General features: G+C 33.6%; 1 protein-coding gene across 2 annotated transcripts in view; it reads left to right on the top strand.

Moving 5' to 3' along the window:
- NFATC3 (nuclear factor of activated T cells 3) overlaps window positions 1-19,269 on the top strand; it is a 145,360-nt gene that overhangs the window by 56,808 nt on the left and 69,283 nt on the right. For both annotated transcript variants that reach the window (XM_051974949.1, XM_051974948.1), the window contains exon 3: window positions 2,681-2,843. In XM_051974949.1, the coding sequence (XP_051830909.1) occupies window positions 2,681-2,843 (163 nt within the window). The remainder of the gene's footprint in view (window positions 1-2,680; window positions 2,844-19,269) is intronic.

Below are 19,269 nucleotides of genomic sequence, written 5' to 3'. Positions count from 1 at the left end.
CACATTTTTCTTTGAGATTTTTGGAGTGTCGCCATTTTGATTTTGTTGTCTTCTTCTGGGTTTGTTTTCTATCTTCTCTTTCACCATGGCGTTTTCTGTGGCCAGGATCTTTTTTTCCTCTAATTTCCCAACCCATTTCTTGACATATTAATGTTGGTCTCTGTTAATGGAGTGGAAGCTTTAGGTTTGTGTGTGACTGTTTTCAGCGGTAATTCTGGGAGCTTGTAAGTTTTCAATTCTTCTAAGGTGGTATGATCTAGGAAAAGGTATATATATTCTTCCGCTGGCCTGAGTTCTGGTTTGTGACCAGAACATTCTTTTTTGCCTTGGAAAAGGGTCCTTGCTCCCTTGGGGCTACAAATTCTGGTGTATTAGTGCTCCTCCTTGCCCTGGAGTACAGATCCTTGTATGAGCAATGCATTAAGAGTCTTTACAGTACCAGTAAAAGAACTCTTGTAATTTTTTTTCTGATCAGTTGTCTAGTCCTCTTATTATCTATGAACTGAAAGCTTTGGAAGCCATTACTGGCTCTGCCAATTCACCACAAAAGGTCAGTTGTTGGTTTGCTGGGCCAGTCTGTGCTAGAGCATGTTCCACTCTCATCCCTATATGACAATCTTTCTTGCTGACCTTCTGAGTGGTCATGGACTGGAAAAAAAAGGACTCCGTTCTTTGGAGGGTTTTGCCACTTCAGAATTTTTTTTGAGGCATTATTTAAAGTTGATAAGTGGGAAATTTTGAGGGAGAACTCAGGCAAGTTCATGGATTTTCTCTGTCAATTTGGCTACCTCTAGTATAGTTGTTACCTAGTTTCAGTGCCATTTGCCTGATCAACTCTATCACATTCCCCTTGGCAGCTGTTTTCTTCTTGGGTTGCCTCTACCATAATTGCCCCATTTCTTCTTATGGACACCTTAGCTTATACATCTCATCTGGTCTTTCTTGGTTTTAGCTACAGAGGATAAGATGGCCCTTCCTACTAACACCAGTCTTTATTTTTATGCTTTTGATCACATTTACTCCATGGTCTTTCTGGAGCTTTTCCTTTTAATAGCTGTTCCCTCTCCTACTTTTTAGTAATATTTCCTGATTCTTTCCTTGCTGCCTTTAAAAATGTCCAGATCTTCCTTAAGTTTACTGCCCCATCAAGATATAGTCCTTAACTCTGTTTTCTTTTGTATCCATATTTCTATTGAACAAGATTTCTCTGCTCACTTTCTCACTTTGTTTTTTTTTTAATATAATTTTTATCTTTTCATTCTCTAAACACCTTTAAAAAAAAAAAGCCTTTTTAAATACAACCAAACACAAAAAGAAGATTCTGTATCAAACTGAATTGTTTTCAATTAAAAGTTTAATTTTTCAAATTTCCCCCTCCTAATTTTTTACTGGAGTAGTTTTTAATTAGGGGGCTTGGATCCCTGCAAATGACCATTGAAACATTTTTTAATGTATAAGCAAAAGGAAGTGCTGAAACAACAATTTTGAAAGTAATGTCTAGAATGTATTATACCTTTTAAAAATAAGTACTACTATAAATTAGAGATTAGTAGTTAAATATACATTGATAATTAAATGAGAAAATAATTTTATAAAAAACAGGGGATATGTCACACATAGCTTTTTCTAGAATCTAGTAGGTTAAAGGATGAGAGAGAAAAGAGAGGATAGGGAGGTGGAGGTGGAGAGAGGCAAGGAAAGAAGGTGTGGGGAAGTAGATAAGAGGGAACAATTTACTCGAGAAGTTATGTTGAAATTGTGACCCAAGATGCATGTAATTTGTAAGTTCACAACATTTTAGATTCTTTCCCCCTTTCTCCACTAATCTAGACATTAACTTATGAACTCTATTATGTGTATATACATGTGGGTGAAAGGTGGTCTCAGAGTTAGAAAGAACTACCTCAAGTGTTAAAAAGAGGTTAAAAAGTAGGAAGGTAAATGGCTATTATGAAGAAAAGCTCCAAAAAGACCATGGAGTAGATGTGATCAAAAACATAAAAATAAAAGTTTGGTGTTGGTAAAAAAAAAAAAAAAAAGTGCCTTATCCTCTGCAGATAAAACCAAGAAAGACCAGATGAGATGTATTAGCTAAGGTGTCTATAAGAAGAAATGGGGAAGTGATGGTAGAGGTAACCCAAGGAGAAAACAGCTGCCAAGGGGAATATGATAGAGTTGATCAGGCAAATGGCATTGAAACTAGATAACATACTAGAGGCTAGTTAAGATGACAGAGAAAATCCAGGGACTTCCCAACCTCTGACACATTTTGGTTCTATGACCAGACAAGTCATTTAATCCAGGCACCTCTTTAAGCCTATAAACCACAATTATATATTGCATTGGTAGAGAAAGTTTCCTTAGCATTTTTACCAGTAAAATCATAGATCTAAACAAAATAGGATTTGGGTGTTATTTTCCAAAAAATTAAAAGTCAGAAACCATTTAAAGCTCAGAAATAATTATTTTCTTATATCTGTTAAAAAAAAAACTGGAAAATGGGAGAGCAACTATAGTTTTTATTATTTTTAATAAGTGATTTTGCTTAACTCAGTTTTTATTTTTAAATACTTTATTTCCGAGATCAGTTAGTTTAAAATGCTGGCACTGATAAAATAGGTTTTTTTTTTTTTCTTTTGATAATGGTAAAGCAATATTCACTTTTGTGTTTTCTTTGTAGCACATCCTCATTGCCTCCTCTAGATTGGCCATTACCAACTCATTTTGGACAATGTGAACTGAAAATAGAAGTACAACCCAAAACACATCATCGAGCCCACTATGAAACTGAAGGTAGTCGGGGTGCAGTAAAAGCATCTACTGGAGGACATCCTGTTGTGAAGGTATCAGTCTTTTAAGGTGTGATTTGCCCAGCAGACAGACCTATTGAGAAGCTTGTCTGTTCTGCAGTAAAAAAATATGAATCAATCTGTCTGTCTGTCTATTTATCTAATCTATCTCGATTGTTGCTTGTGGGCCCAAATAGAAAGCCTATTCCAAGAAACATTACTAATATGGTATTGTTATGAAATATGGAGAGATTTTCCTTTAGGTAAGTAGTCGGCTTCAAATCCTTCAGAAAATTTTCCACTGTGGAGAGTTTCTGTAAATCAGGGCCTTTAGGCTCAGGTCTGTGGTTATAGAGAAGGCACTTTTGGAAAAATTGGCCGTTTTTATGTTGGGTGCCTTTAGGATTCTCATAATTTGTTTCAGAAGTGTTTCCTGCCTTTTCTCCTCCATTTTGTATTTTAAGAAAAGATAGATCAATTAGTACCAATGCTTGGATATTATCTTTTGCCTTATGATTTTGCTGGAGCTAGATTTCTCCTCTGTTATAAAGATTATTATTAGTTCTGGTCACAAAGTATAGCACAAGAACTAGAAGCAATATAGCATTTTCTTAGAGGTGTCGAAGAGTATCTATAGTGTACTAAGCCTGAGCTCTACTGTTCCCTCCTTGCTATTTCAAAGATACATTGTAAGAACTGCTTCTTTATGGAGCTTCTGATAACTAAACCAACGATGGTGGAGGTTTGAATGATATTTGAATGAGTGCTGACCTGACGGATGGCAAATTGGAAAGTAAACTTGAGATCATTTCAAAGTTCTTTCTAGGCTTAAGGGAGAGGCACCCTTAGATAATTTATAAAATTCATCTTAATTAATAATTAAGCCAATTTCTTTATTACATTGGACTGAATTGAAATATTCAAATTTACAAATTGGAAAAGTAAGATTATGCTTTTTGGTTCTTCTAATTACATTCTCAAGAGACTGAATATAAACTTATAATATTGCCATAACTTACCTCTATAAGATTTGTATGGTAGGATAGGGTAAGTGTTAAAAATACCAGTTTTTAATTTAAGGGTCTTTGGATTTTGTATGCTTATACTATGAACTATGGAGGAGAAATTGTAAGTTAAGCCTTTTTTTGGTTAGATAGAAGAAGTTTTTTTTTTTTTTTTGCTGAGGCAATTGGGGTTAAGTGACTTACCCAAGGTCAAACAGCTAGGAAGTATTAAGTGTCTGAGACCAGATTTGAACTCAGGTCCTCCTGACTTCAGGGCTGATGCTCTATCCACTGTGCCACCTAGCTGCCCCTAATTTTCTTTTCAAGTTAATTAATAGTACTGCATTATTCTTGCCATTAGGAAACTAATCTTAGCAGAATTAAAATTGTATATAATGAGTGTTTAATTGGCTTGTTTTTTCAGTACCAGTGAAATAAGAGAAAATTGTCTGTTTAAACTATATATTTCTAATTGTTATTGTCAATAGTAAAATAATATCATTTTTGTTCACTAAAAATAAGAGATTTATTTTGATTTCTGTTTCTTTAGTTCTTAGTGATTTAAAGCATGTTTTTGGTATGACTATTGACAGCTTGGATTTCTTCTGAAAACTATCCATTCATATCTTTTAACAATTTATCAATTGTGGAGTGGCTTGTATTCTTACAAATTTGACTCAGTTCTTTATATGTTAAAAATGCATATTGTCCTGATTTGCTTATGATATTAAACTTTATGTTTAAGTCATTTATTTATTTTGACTTTATCTTGGTATATGCTGTGAGATTTTGATCTTTGCCTAGTTTCTTCCAGATTGCTTTCCCAGTAGTTTTTTGTTTTTCTAGCAGTTGTTATCCATTAGTGAGTTCTGTGCCTAATAGCTCAAATCTTTGGAATTATTGAACATTGGTTACTGTGTTCATTTGTTTCTATATATTTGAATATAAACTATTCTATTGATCTAATCTCTTCCATAATCTATTCTAGCCACTCATTTCTTTGTGATATCAGATTGTTTTGATGCTTACTGTTTTGTTAGTTTTTTAAAGTATTGTACTTTCCTTCCTCCATTTTCTTTCTCTCATTAATTACCCTTGATATTCTTGACCTTTTGTTCTTCCTGATGAATTTTGTTGTTGTTTTTCTAGCACTATAAAATAATTCTTTGGTAGTTTGATTGGTATGCCACTGAATAAGTAGTAATTTATGTAGTCTTGTCATTTTTATTACATTGACTTGACCTATCAATGAGCAACTAATTTTTTTCCAAATTGTTTAAATCTTTGTGTGAAAAGTGTTTTATAATTATGTTTATATAGTTCCTCAGTGTGTCTTGGCAGGAAGATTCCCAAGTATTTTTTATTTTTTGCAGTTAATTAAATGTAATTTTTGCCTCTTTCTGCTGGCTTTTATTGTTTTAAATATATAAATGTTAATAATTTTTTGAATTTATTTTATATCCTGTATCTTTACTAATGTTAATTTTTCAACTAATTTTTTAGCTGATTATCTTGGGTATTCTAAATATACCATCATATCATCTTCAAAGAGTGATAGTTTTATTTCTTTGTTGCTTATTCTTACTCCTTCAATTTCTTTTCTTGTTGCTATAGTTAGCGTTTCTAATAAAATATTGAATAATGATGTTTATGGACATACTTATTTCACCTCTCATCTTATTAGAAAGACTTCTAGTTCATCCCCATTACAGATAATCTTTGTTCTTAGTTTCACTATTTATTATTTTAGAAAAAGCTGTTTTGATTTCTCTGTTCTGGGTTGTTTTTTGTTTCTATTTTTGGAGGCAATTGGGGTTAAGTGACTTGCCCAGGGTTACATAGCTAGTGTCTGAGGTCCTTCTGACTTCAGCACTCTATCCACTGTGCCATATAGCTGCCCCTGCACTCACATTTCAATATTGATATTTCAGCAGCAACAGAATCTTTTTATTGTCAGGTTGTTTTTGTTGTTGCTTTCTTGCTTGCTCATTTTTCCACCCTATTTCTTGACTTTGGACTTTACATTAGAGTTGAATTTTGCTTTTCCTTGTAGTAGGAGTGAGGGGTGGCACTATTCTGAGCATTAGGCTTTTTTCTCTGTTATTTTCATAAATAGTTCTGGATGTCTTTAAATTGCCAGTGCTGGCAGGGTATGATGTGATCCAGAAAGGCGTGTGGTCACTCTCTTCCTACTCTGAACTGCGGTCCTTAACTATGTATTAATTAGCCCCTTCTTCCTTGTGACTGCAAATACTCCTTTCAGTACTGTTGCCCAGAACTGGGTAATGGGCAGTGGAGCTGCCAAGTGGCACTTTGTCCTATAGACATAGCTAACACAAAGATCCTGTAATTTTGACTAGATAGATGTTCAGTGCCTTTTCCATCTCTAGGTCATGAACGCTCCCAGTATTACACTTGCTGTACTTTACATCAATTGAATCTGATATTAAATTCAATATCCACATCTGTAGACTCTCACTTTTGCAAGGGAAAAAAGGAAGTGCTTTTTCTCTTCTCTTATTTGGAGGCAGACTAGATTGTTACAATTATTTATCTTTTAGTTTAATTTTTTTCCTGGTCCTTCTGTTTGTCTTTTAATTTTTTTATTCTGTCTCTAATAAACACCAGATACAATAAGCATTTCCATACTGTCAGTCATTAGAATGTAAACTCTTTGAGGGTAGAGGATTTTTCTTTCTTTCTTTTTTTTTTTTTTTTTTTTTGGTTCTTTTTGTATCCCCCAGGTCTTAACATAGTGCCTTGCACATAGTAGGCCCTTAATGTTTAACTGACTGCATTCTTTAAGAATATTTAAACCTCCCTTTTTCTGGGGAAGGAGAGAACTATCACCCCCAATTTGGGGGGGGGCAGAGGGAAAAACACAAAACTCTTTTATATACACATATATTACCTGATAAAGCAAAACAAATTTCTTACGTTGGCCATGTACAAAAATATATACCTCATTTTTCAGTTTGAGTCTGTGACCTCTCTGTAAGCTCCATCCTCTGTCCCCTGGGATCCAGGTTGAACATTGCATCGATCAGAGTTCTAAAGTCTTTCGATGTCATTTTTCTTTACAATGTTATTATTATATATATAAATTATTCTTGTTCTCCTCACTTCACTGTTTTGGTCCATTCTTAAATTTGTCTAGGAAATTAGCCCTTTATTCATTACTTAAGGTACAGTGATATTTCATTATACTCCTATACTGTAATCTGTTTATCAAGTTCACTTCTTGTTGGACAGCCCTTTCATTTCCAGTTCTTTGCTATAAAAGAACTACTATAAATACTTTTGTATATATGGGTCTTTTTCTTTCTTTCATCTCCTTTATTCCTGTCTTTAATCTTCTTGGTATATATGTCTAGGAGTGTCCTGTTTTTTACTTTTTTTTTTTTTTTAACTTTTTTTATCTTGTTTGACTTAAGGTTTAAAAGATGTCTTACTGATTAAACTGGATTATACTGGTTTTATGGAATAGTTAAAAGTAAATGAAATTTTTTCTAATTCCATTTCAAGTTTCCCTTGTTGGCATTTTATATTTCTCTTTTCTCCTTGAATCTTCTAAGACACCAATTTCCCCATTCTATCTTTAATTTTAATAAGATAAATTTCTAAGGTGGAATAAAGTTAAATCTCTCCCAATTACTTGGTAAGAAAAAAGGGACAGATTTAGTTTAAAATTAAGACTTTAGGATAGAATTATTAATAAAAATGAGAAATTTTTTAAAAAATCACTTGTAATCTTAAACAAGAAGAAGAAAAAACTGATAATAAAATTTAGGATGAGAGTGAAACTTGTGTTGGGCTTGGAAATACAAGATACAGGACTTCCAAAAGTCTTAGTACTGAGACTTTTGCATGTCTTCAGTCCATTTTTTTAAAGAATTTTGGGACACTTTATTTAAATTTGCTGACTGACCCATACAATGCTTCCTTTAAAAAGTTTTTCTTCTTTTCTTTACTTATCTCTTCAAAATTTCCATTCAGTCTATTTTGTATTAGGACTTGTTTTTTAATTGAGATGTTATCAGTTTTATACCAAAAGACTTATTAGCTGCTTATATCAAAAACTAGAATATAATCATAATTAAAATAAATTATAATTACTTCCTTTGACATTATTGTAGTCTTATGGGACTTTCTTTGCCTTTCCCAGAAGTATATTATGTTCTAGGATATTGTGGTTATAATGTGAGGGACTCAGTTTATCTTTGCATATATCCTATATGCATTCATGCCCTACTCAGTTGTTTGTTTTTAATCCTGCAGCTGCTGTTGTTAGATCATTCACAGGTTCGTATTTCCAACTTATATCTTGATTTCTCCTGTTCTTTTCCATTTAACTCAACATGGAGATAAACCCTGCATTTTGATTAAAAGTTGTGAAAGGAGAATCCCACCAAGCTCAGAGCATTTATTATATTCTCTCCCATTGTCCTGTCATTACTAATTTCTTTCTGAATCCCAACCTGGCATTATTAACCCCATCTGCCTTTTTCCCTCCTACTCTTTTCTTGTTCCATGCTGTGATACACTACACATTTGTTACCTAATTTCAGCTGGTCTCTCATTGCTTTATGTCGCATCTTTTTATTCTTTCCTGATTGATTGTCTGTTACATTCCATATAGCAACTAGTCTAAACTTTCTCTTCTCTTCAGACTCCTCCAATATCTTAGCAGATGTTCAATCATGCAAACTTCACTGGAAAAAAAGATTTGAGACCACCTCTCTTAAATTCATTCTTCTCAGTTCCACACTTCAAATCATTTCTGCATTATCCCCAAACTTCTAGTCTTGATCCCATCCACTCATCTGTCTTCCAGGAACTTCAGTCATCCTTTCTTTTGAATTTTCAGTTTCTCCACGTTCTTTGGCTCCTCCTTTACTCTTTCAAAATATGCCCAGATTTTCCCTTATCCTTCTTCCTTTAAAAAAAAAAAAATCCTTTATTTGGATCAACGATTTTCTTTTAAGTCAATCATCTTTTATCTTCTCTCTTTTACATTGAAATGTCTAGATAAAACTTGTCTACACTTAGTGTTTATACTTTCTCAGCTCTAACTTTCTAACTTTTTTGTTATCTTTTCATCCTCATTGCTGCATTAAAACTACTTTCTCCAGAGTCAGCATGTTCATTATAAAATGATTTTCTTCTTTCTTAATCTTTCTACAATCCTTCCTCTTCCAAATCAATTTATATTTGTTCGTTTCCAGCTTTCATGTGTGTGCCTAGAGGGTAGGGTCTATTTGTATCACTACCAGTGCCTATCAGAGTGACTTAACCTTAAATTCTTAATAAATGTTTTATTGGTTGCATATAGGTTCACTTGTCATCTAGGCAGTTCGCCTAGGTAAATTCAGAGAGGTTTATTATCCTGTTTGCTGAAGGTAGATAAATTATCATTATTATTATTATTTGGCTTCAGTAAAAATCAACCATGTATTAATGGAAAGATTACAGGTAAACAGAATTGTGAATTATCCAAAGTGTACTTAAGAGTTGAATAATAACTCACCGTTCCATAATGATTTTACATTTACAAAGTGCTTTCCTTACAGAATCTGAGATATGTAATATAGATATTATTCCACTTTATGCGGGGGAAATTGAAGATAAATTGGTTTTACTTTTCTTGGTTATATATTTAGTGTATGACTCTTGATTCTAAATCTAGGAAGGAAAGAGTAAGATGGATTTCTAATTACTAGTGACATTTAAATCTTTAAATGGAGACTTAATGATTACTCATAACAATTTTGATTTTAAATGAAGATATATCCAATCTTACTATAAGTTGTACTACATAGCTGTTTGGGCCTCTTCTCTCAAATTCTGTGATTCTGTGACCCCTGATAATCTAGGATTCAGTGTAATTTTTCCTTTAATCCAAATTAGCAGATTTGAAAAGGCCCAAAATAATTACTGAGAAAGTCTCTTATCTGTAAAATAATGGTACAGATAAAAATAGTAGTTTTTCCCCATTTTAATAGTATCTTATTTTTCCAGTTACATGTAGTATACATTCATTTTTGTAAAATTTTGAATTCCAAATCTTTTTCTCCCTCCTCCCCAGGAACAGCAAGCAATCCGATATAAATTATACATGTATACTCATCTTAAACATATTTCCATGTTAGGAAAGAAAAATTAGAACAAAAGGGAAAACAAAACAAAAAGGTAAAAATAGGATGCTTAGTCTCCATAGGTCTTCTCTAGGTGCAGATGGCATTTTCCATCTCAATTCTGTTGGTATTATTTTGGATTGCTGCTTTGCTGAGAAGAGTTGAGTGTTGAGTTTATCATTATTGATCACCACAGAGTTTTGCTGCTACCATGTACATTTTTCTCCTGGTTCTGCTCACTTTATTTAGCATCTTCATGTATGTCTTTCCAGGCTTTTTTGAATTAGCCTGTTGATCAGTTCTTATGAAACAATAGTATTCCGTTATATTTATATGCTGTAACTTATTCAGTCATTCCCCAGTTGATGGGCATTCCTTCAGTTTCCATTGTCTTGCCACCATAAAAAGAGCTGTTACAAACAGTTTTGTACTTGTGGATCCTTTTCCCTCTTTTATGATCCCTTTGGAATATGTAACCAAAGGCACTGCACAATCAAAGGGTATACATAGTTTTATTGCCCTTTGAGCTATAGTTCCAAATTGAACTCTGATGCTCTTCAAATGGCAGGATTAGTTCATAATTCCACCAACAATGCATTAGTGTCCCAGTTTTCTCACATCCCCTCCAGCATTTATCATTTTCTTTTCCTATCATCTTAGCCAATCTCTGGTAGGTGTGGGATGGTACTTGAGAGTTGTTTTAATAGCAGTTTTATTTTTAATTAATTTAGATGTTTCTGTTTAACAGTTTTGAATTTTTTAAATTTCTTACTGCCACAGACTGATTTATTTAAATGATGATTATTAGTAAGCTTTTAATCATAGATTATATTTAAAATATATTTGATTTCAGAATTGAGCTTTTAAAATAATGGTTTAGCAGTAAAGTTTGATGTCAACATCAACATTAACGCACTATCAGAACTTTTTTAGAAGTATTTCTATGTTCAAAAAACTAAAAAATCAGAGAAAATGAAATTTGTAATTCAAAATATGTAACAGCTGCTGCATTAAGCCTCTTATTTTGACAAATATGTCCCAAGAGATATAGACCACAGCACAGAATTAGAATAGTCTTTAAAATTATGTGATGATAAATCCCCTCCCCCCACAAATCAGATGGGTGTTTTAACCAAAAGCAGTGTGAATATTAAGAAAGTTGACAAAAAATGAAAGTGACAAATATTGGAGGGGCTGCAGAATGACAAGTACATCAATGGTCTTTTTGTGGAGCTATGAATTGTTATAACCATTCTGGAAGACAAAAAATAGCAAATAGCCTTTTGACCTAGCTATACCAAATCCAAATGCCAACGAGATCAAAGAAAGTTTAAAAAGGATCCCTCATAATCAAAAATATTGGGGCAGCTAGGTGGCAGAGTAGATAGAGCATCAGCCCTGAAGTCAGGAGGACCTGAATTCAAATCTGGTCTCAGACACTTAACACGTCTTAGCTATGTGACCCTGGGCAAGTCACTTAACCCCAATTGCTTCAGCCAAAAAAAAAAAGAAGAAGAAGAAGAAAAGAAAAGAAAGAACTCTGAGCACTAACTGGATAGGTTATTACAGTATAATTGAGGGAGGGTTCGAATCTCACTGTAGGCCCACCCAAATTTTTGTATTTTTCTTTCTAAAATCAATCTTCTAGGAAAATAAAGATTTGAAACAAAGTAGAATGTTCCCCCATATTGAGTTGTTTGAGGTATATTATAGTTATGCATAAATCTGCAATTTTAAATAACATAGTATTTTTCAAAAGTTTCTTTGAAGTATATTTTCTGATTCCTAGTGCATTTACAAGATCCTACATGTAATTCAGTTAAACTGGTAATAGAACTACTTTGTATTGAAGCTGTTCTAGCTTATCCTGTAGTGACCTTCAGTCTTCAGCCTGCCAGCTTTATTTTAACTTACGCAGGCACTGACCTTTGCTATGGAAACGTTACAGAAACACAAAAACAATTTGGCTGTGCTTTCTTCTACAAAGCAGTGGGTGGTGTATCTCAAGTATACTGTTACTAGATGGGGGGTTTGTTCCCCCTCGCCCCCTAAGAGTTTAATACTGACAGTTGTAATAACCTGCTCACTATATGCAACAAACTTATTCCTTCTGGAGGTAAAATCTAGTTTATTTGATGTTTTTATAGTACATGAGAAGCAAGCTTTATTTGTCCAATACATGAATGAAACAGACTTTAAACAAAATACCTGTGCTAAAGTATGCTCTTTTTGTAATACTATACTCAGAATTCCCTTCCCCCAATTACCCGTTCAGCTTACTATCTTAAGTATAAAGAACATGTGGTTTATGTCTTTGCCAAGCTGGTATTAATGTCACTAGTCTAGTGTGATTGAAGATTCATTGGCTCTATAGGACTTACTAGTATGTTGTATTGGGTAGTTTACATGGCCAGGGATATTTTTATTCATGTTGCTTTTTAAGATGTCATTTAATTTTGAGAAAATATCGTTGTCCTAGAAAAGGGCCTATTTTTGAAATAAATGAAGTATCTCTTCTTCCACTGGATCAAATTTTGATTTTTTTTTCTTTTTACTTTAGATAGGTGAGTTTTTCCTCCCATAGAAAAGTAATTGTTTACAAAGCTTTTGTGATAAGTAGAATTGAACAAAATTCATAAGGTCATAAAGTTTTTGAAAAAGACCATATATATCAACTTGGCTCTCCTCTTCATATTGCAGATTAGGAAACCGAGGCCCAAATAACTGAAGTGGTAACAGAAGGAGCATATTACTAAGGAGCAAAGGCTCCTTACTATATATATCATTCCTTTCTGGAAACATATATGTGAAGGACTTTAACTTTTTTTCGAAACAAAGCCCCCTCAATCTTCATAAGACCCATTGCCCCTTCCTAACCATGATCTTCATTTTCTTTGTAGCATATAGATAGTCTCCATTCATACAACCTCCATTTAATGGACTCTCTTATTTATCTTTAGCCCACTGTAGTTTACTTTTCTATCTCTTCAACTCAAGAAGTAGAAACTACTTTGATAAACAAATAATGAAATATCCTTTTCTCCTTATGGGACAAAAATAAGGAGTAGAACAGAATGTTGTATTCTTCGTACATTATAGTCACTGTTTTTTATTAATAATCTTTGTCACCAAAAAAAAAGAGTTTGTTTTAGCGGTGAAGAGACATTGAAATTACTGTGATGAAAACAAAAGCAAGAAAATGATATACATGTGTTAAAAAGAAATTGCACTAGTCCCTTCCCTCCCAAACTAGCATATTTAATTATCTCTGAACTCAATCTCTGCATTTTTAATTTCCTTTTGGATCATTTCACTTGTTTGTCTCAAAAATATTTCAAACTCAACATGTGTATTCAGTAAACATTATAACAGGGCAAGGCATTATTTTAAGCACTGGGATTATAAAGAAAAGAATGAAATGGTTCCTGTCTTCAAGGAGCTTATAGTCTGTTAGAAGCTATAATAAAATGGACAAAAATATAAATAATGAAATGCAAAGTATATATAAAAAGTAGTTTCAAGAGAGAAAGGACATTAATATGTGAAGGAGACCGGGAAAGATTTCTTATACTGGTGCTTGAGCTGTGCTTAGAAGGAACTCAAGGAATCTATGAAATATCAGTAAATGAAGGAAAGTGCATTCCACAGATAGGAGAAGGAGGTTTTCTTTGAAAGGCATAAAGGTGGAAAATAAAATATCATTTAAGGGAAATAACAAATGGTCACCTCTTTTTGCTAGAATGAAGATTGAGTTAAGGAGAGTGATATGAAAAGGTACATTGGTAGGGATGAACTATACTGTATACACTTTAAATGACAATTAGAGAATCCTTTGTAAGTATTTCATATGTAAGAGAAAAGCTTTTCAAAATATAATAGTAAGGTAGTGATGGGATCAGATTTATTGTAGTACTATAATTTCGCAGCTATTTGAAGGAAACATTGACTTTTTCTCACGTTACAGCTCATTATTCTCCTAAAAAGATGTTTTTCCTTTCTTATATTCAATCACTATTAATGTTACTATTCCTTTCCTTCAGTTCACCTTGAATTCTTATAGTCATCTAGGGTTTCTCCTTTTTCTTGCCTGTTTTAAGTAATTTTAAATTTTGAACAATTTAAAAAACTCTTTGTTCACATAGACCTCCTGCCACTTTACTCTAAGGCAGAGGTCCTCAAACTATGGCCCAAGGGCCAGGTGCAGCAGCTGAAGATGCTTATCCCTCTCACTCAGAGCTATGAAGTTTCTTTATTTAAAGGCCCATAAAACAAAGTTTTGTTTTTACTATAGTCCGGCCCTCTAACACTCTGAGGGACAGTGAACTGGCCCCCTATTTAAAAAGTTTGAGAACCCCTGCTATTGTTTCCTTCAAAGTCCTATCTCCTTCACTTGGGGCTCGACTAGTTTTCTTAGAGGCCTATCTCTCTCCTTGGTTTCGAGAGCTTGAGCTCCTGCCTCCTTCTCTGGCTTCTGAATCTCCCTGAATCAATCCTGGCTGAGGCACCTAGCTTATATGCTCAACACTGAGTATAAACCAATCATTATATCACTAGGAAACCATTATTTGTTGTATGATTAAATGAATGCTAAACTAGATTTAACCACTGTCTCCTCAATTCCACTTAGTACTTTGTTTCAAGTTCTGACCCATAACAATTTATTATTATCTTTGTTTTAATTTGTATTTCTTTAATCAATAGTGATTTAGGGCATTTTTTACATGATTGTAGATGGCTTTAATATTTTAGAAATGAGGTCTTTATCAAATACCATCTGTAAAAATTTCCCCCCAGTTTTGTACTTCCCTTTTATTCTTGTTTGTGTAAAACCTTTTTAATTTAATGTAATCAAAATTGTCCATTTTGCCTTTCATCATGTTCTCTAATTCTTCTTTGGTCATAAATTCCTCCCTTCTCCAAAGATCAGATAGGTAGATAGATCCCTTGTTCTCCTAATTTGTGTCATTCTTTATGCTTACATCATGTACCCATTTTGATCTTATTTTGGTATGGGATGAGATGTAGATCTATGCTAAGTTTGACATATTATTTTCCAGTTTTCCTAGCAGTTTTTGTCAAATAGTGAGTTCTTATTCTAGAATCTGAGTTTGGGGGTTATCAGATATCAAAATTTCACATTATTATAGTGTCATGTATATCTAACCTATTTCATTGATTTGTCACTTTTTGTTAGCCAGTACTAAATGGTTTGATGATTGCTGCTTTATAATATGGTTTTAGGTCTGGTACTGCTAGACCACTATCCTTTATATTTTTTCCCATTAATTCCCTTGATATTCCTGCCCTTTTGTTATTATTTTTTTCTAATCAGTAAAATAATTTTTTGGAAGTTTAATTGGTATGGCACTAAACAAGTGGACCAATTAGGTAGCATTGCCTTATTAGCTCAGCCTATCCATGAGCAATTGACATTTTCCCAGTTGCTTAGATGTTACTTTATTTCTATGAGAAGTGTTGTATAATTGTTTTCATATAGTTATTGGGTTTGTCTTGGCAGGTTAGCATCCAAATAATTTATTTTGTCTATAGTTATTTTATTTTATTTTTTTGTTTGTTTTATATTTTGATTATTTTATTATAGCTTTTTATATACAAAACATATGCATGGGTAATTTTTCAACATTGACCCTTGCAAAAACTTCTGTTTCAACTTTTCCCCTCCTTTTCTCCACCCCCTCCCTTAGATGTCAAATATTCCTATATATGGTTAAGTATGGTAAAATATATGTATGCATATTTATACAGTTATCTTGCTGCACAAGAAAAATCAGATTTAGAAAGAACGTAAAAATAACCTGAGAAGAAAAAACAAAAATGCAAGCAAATAATAACAGAAAGAGTGTAAATGCTATGTTGTGATCCATATTCATTTCCCAGTGTTCTTTCTCTGGGTATAACTGGAGCTACAGTTATTTTAAATGGAATTTCTTTTTCTATCCCTTGCTGCTGGGCTTTGTCAGGAATATATACAAGTGGGTGGTTTGTGTGTTTACTTTATATCCTGCAACTTTGCTAAAGCTGTAATTGTTTCGAGTAGGTTTTTGAATGATTTTCTCAGACTCTCAATGTTTGATAGTATATGGAAAGAGTGATGGTTTTATCTCCTCATTGACTATTCTGATTCCTTTAATTTCTCTCTCATTATATTTTTTATAAATAATAGCTTTTTATTTTCAATATATATGCAAACATAGTTTTCAACATTTACCCTTGCAAAACCTTGTGTTCAAATTTTTCTCTTTCCCTTCCCCTGCCTCCTCCCCTATTCAGCAAGTAATCTATATGTTACACATGTTTAACATGTTTAGCATGATAAATGTAGAAATATGAATAGAAGAATTACACATGTTTAATTCTTCTATTCATATTTCTACATTTATCATGCTGCACAAGAAAAATAAGATCAAAAAGGAGAAAACAGTGAGAAAGGAAAAAAACGCAAGCAAATAGCAACATAAGTGGTGAAAATACTATGTTGTGATCCACACTCAGTTCCTATAGTCCCCTCTGGATACAGATGGCTCTCTCCATTACAAGTTTACTGGAATTGGCCTGAATTACTCATTGTTAAAAAGAGCCATGACCATCAGAGTTGGACATCACATAATCTTGTTTTTGCTAGATAATATGTTCTCTTGCTTACGTCACTTAGCATCAGTTCATGTATGTCTCTCCAAGCCTTTCTGAAATCATCCTGCTGATCATTTCTGATAGAATAATAACATTCCATTACATTCATATATCATAACTTTTTTAGCCATTCCCTGATGGGCATTAACTCAGTTTCTAGTTCCTTGCCATCATAAAAAGGGCTGCTGCAAACACTTTTGCACATGTTGGTCACCTTCCCTTTTTTATGATTTTTTTTTGGGATACAGATTCAATAGAGACACTGCTGGATCAAAGGATTTGCGCAGTTTGATAGTCCTTTGGGCATAATTCCATATTGCTCTCTAGAATGGTTGTCCTTTCATAATGTTCTCTAATTTTTCTTTGGTCATAAATTCCTCCCTTCTCCAAAGATCTGATAGGTAAACTATCCCTCATTCTCCTAATTTGCTTTTATTTATCAACCTTTATGTCTAAATCATGAACCCATTTTGACCTTATCTTGGTATAGGACATTATGTTTCATATATTTTTAAGTCTTTAAGTTCTTCTATGAATTCTTTTTAGGCAGGTAACCATTTAATGTTACTCTTTGGGGTAGGAGAGTCTTTTTTAAAATTTTAGTATCTTCCTCTAAAAATCTTCTTTATTATTCTTTATTCCTATAATAACTTTCTATGGTTAGGTTCTTTCTTTTTTTCCTGCTCCTTTTGTAGCAGTTATTGATTGTAATCACCTCTAGTTCTGAGGCAAAGGGGACGAGTGCCTCTGTGCTCAGGTGGTCCTTCTTCATTTTTACCCTGACATAGAACCCAAAACCCAGGACCTTTTCCCTTCTGCTAATGTCCACAGACAGCAGTCTTCTTGTCCAATCCCTGGGAATGTGTTGATTCCTCCTCACACAAGGCTGTGTCTCAGAAACATAGCTGGGCCTCGTATTGCTTTTCAGAAGAGCTTCCCTCAATCTTCCTGGACTGACTTGCCATCGTGTCTGGGACATAAAAATTCCTGTGACTGGGGTAGAGGCTACTACTCAATCCATCTCACTCCAGGGTGGCTCATTTCTGCTCCATTGGAACTAACATGGAGGTGTGTAGCCTGAAAGAGAGCCTTCATAGCTCTGTCCCTGGTATTTTTCTTTGGATCTTCTCTAATTGTCCCTGAAAGAACTTCTGTTTTGTGCCAATTTTTTTATCTGTTTTTAATCATTCTACAATTCCCCTGAGGCAAAATTGTTACTTCTTTATGGGGAAAATCTGGAGAATTTAGAATTTTCTGACTTACTCCACCATCTTCCCAGAATCCTCTTCCTGTAATTTCTTTTCTGACTGACTTATGAAGTTAATTTAAAATTTTGGATAAGAAAAAAGGTAACTTCCCATCCTTGGAACAAGCTGCTTTTCACAGGAATTATCTTCAGTCTTTCAGACAAGATTAAAAATACAAAAAACAAAAGAAAACAAAACAAAAAAGCTATAAAATAGTTTTTCTGGTTTCAAAAAAAAATGACAAAATGAAAGTTTTGGGAGGAAAACTAAGTAGAATCAGCAAAATAAATGATCCACAGTTTTCTAAATGAACTATCTTATCAGCTAAATGAAGGGTTTTTGGGGGGTTTTTTGTTTTGTTTTGTTTGGAAATTGGCTGCCCTTAGAATTTAAATCAGAGAATCTAAAAGACTATTTAAAAATATCAAATGGATTTGTGTTCCAAATGAAGTAGGAACACATTCTGTAATCCTAACCAACTGGCAAAGTATGAGAGAATTGTGGGAAGAAAAGCATCATTTGAAAAATGGAAAAGTTCCTCGAATAAGAAGAGGAAATCTACTCAAAACATGACAAACTACATACAGATAAGTGTGGCAAACCAAAGGAAAGAAAAAGCATCAAAGACATCTTTTGTGTGTTGGGCACTGTGCTTAACTCTTTACAAATATTATCTCTTTCATCAGCTGGGGAATTCTTAACTCCATTTTATAGATGAGAAAACAGGCAAATCGAGTTAAGTGACTTGCTCATAGGTTCACACAGGTAGTAAATGCACATGGCTAGATTTGATCTCAGGTCTTCTTGACTTCAGGCCTAGCACTTCTCATTGCACTATTTTAAAGACCATTTTGTGAGGAAGGGTACCCCCAAGTTTTGATAACAAAAGTTCTTTTGATTATTTAAAGGGCTTGGAAGCCAGATAGAGGATTGAACTTAAGCATTATAACACCGAATCTCACATTTGGAAGGAATGTCATTGTCTAATCCATAGTAGAAAAGGAATTCCTCTTACAAAGAACCCTGACAAAGGTTAGCTGGCCCTTAAGATATCTAGTGAAGAGGATGGTCTTCTATGTGTTATCTCCTGAGCTATCCATTCCAGTCTTGGAGAGTTATTTGAAAGTTGATCTTTCCATCAAAACTAAATTTTCTTCTTTGCAACTTCCACCTCACTGTTCTAGTTGTGCCCTCTGGAGCCAAGAAAAACAAGTCCAGTCCTTCCAAGTGACATCTTCAAATATTTGAAGACAGCCATGACGTTCTTCCAAGTTATCTTAATGTACTCTGGGTTAAATATCCTTAGTCCCTTCCAGTGATCTTCTTGTGGCATGATCTGAAAGCCTTGAAAGTTGAACAATTTATCGATTTTCTTTTTAAAGTGTGGTTTCCAGAACATAATATGGTACTGTGTGTGTAGTATGATTAGTAGTACAAAGTTAAG

Source organism: Antechinus flavipes, chromosome 2 (assembly GCF_016432865.1).
Source record: "Antechinus flavipes isolate AdamAnt ecotype Samford, QLD, Australia chromosome 2, AdamAnt_v2, whole genome shotgun sequence".
Classification (NCBI taxonomy): Eukaryota; Metazoa; Chordata; class Mammalia; order Dasyuromorphia; family Dasyuridae; genus Antechinus; species Antechinus flavipes.
Note: the sequence above shows the minus strand (reverse complement) of the source record. Positions and strands in the feature narration are given on the sequence as shown.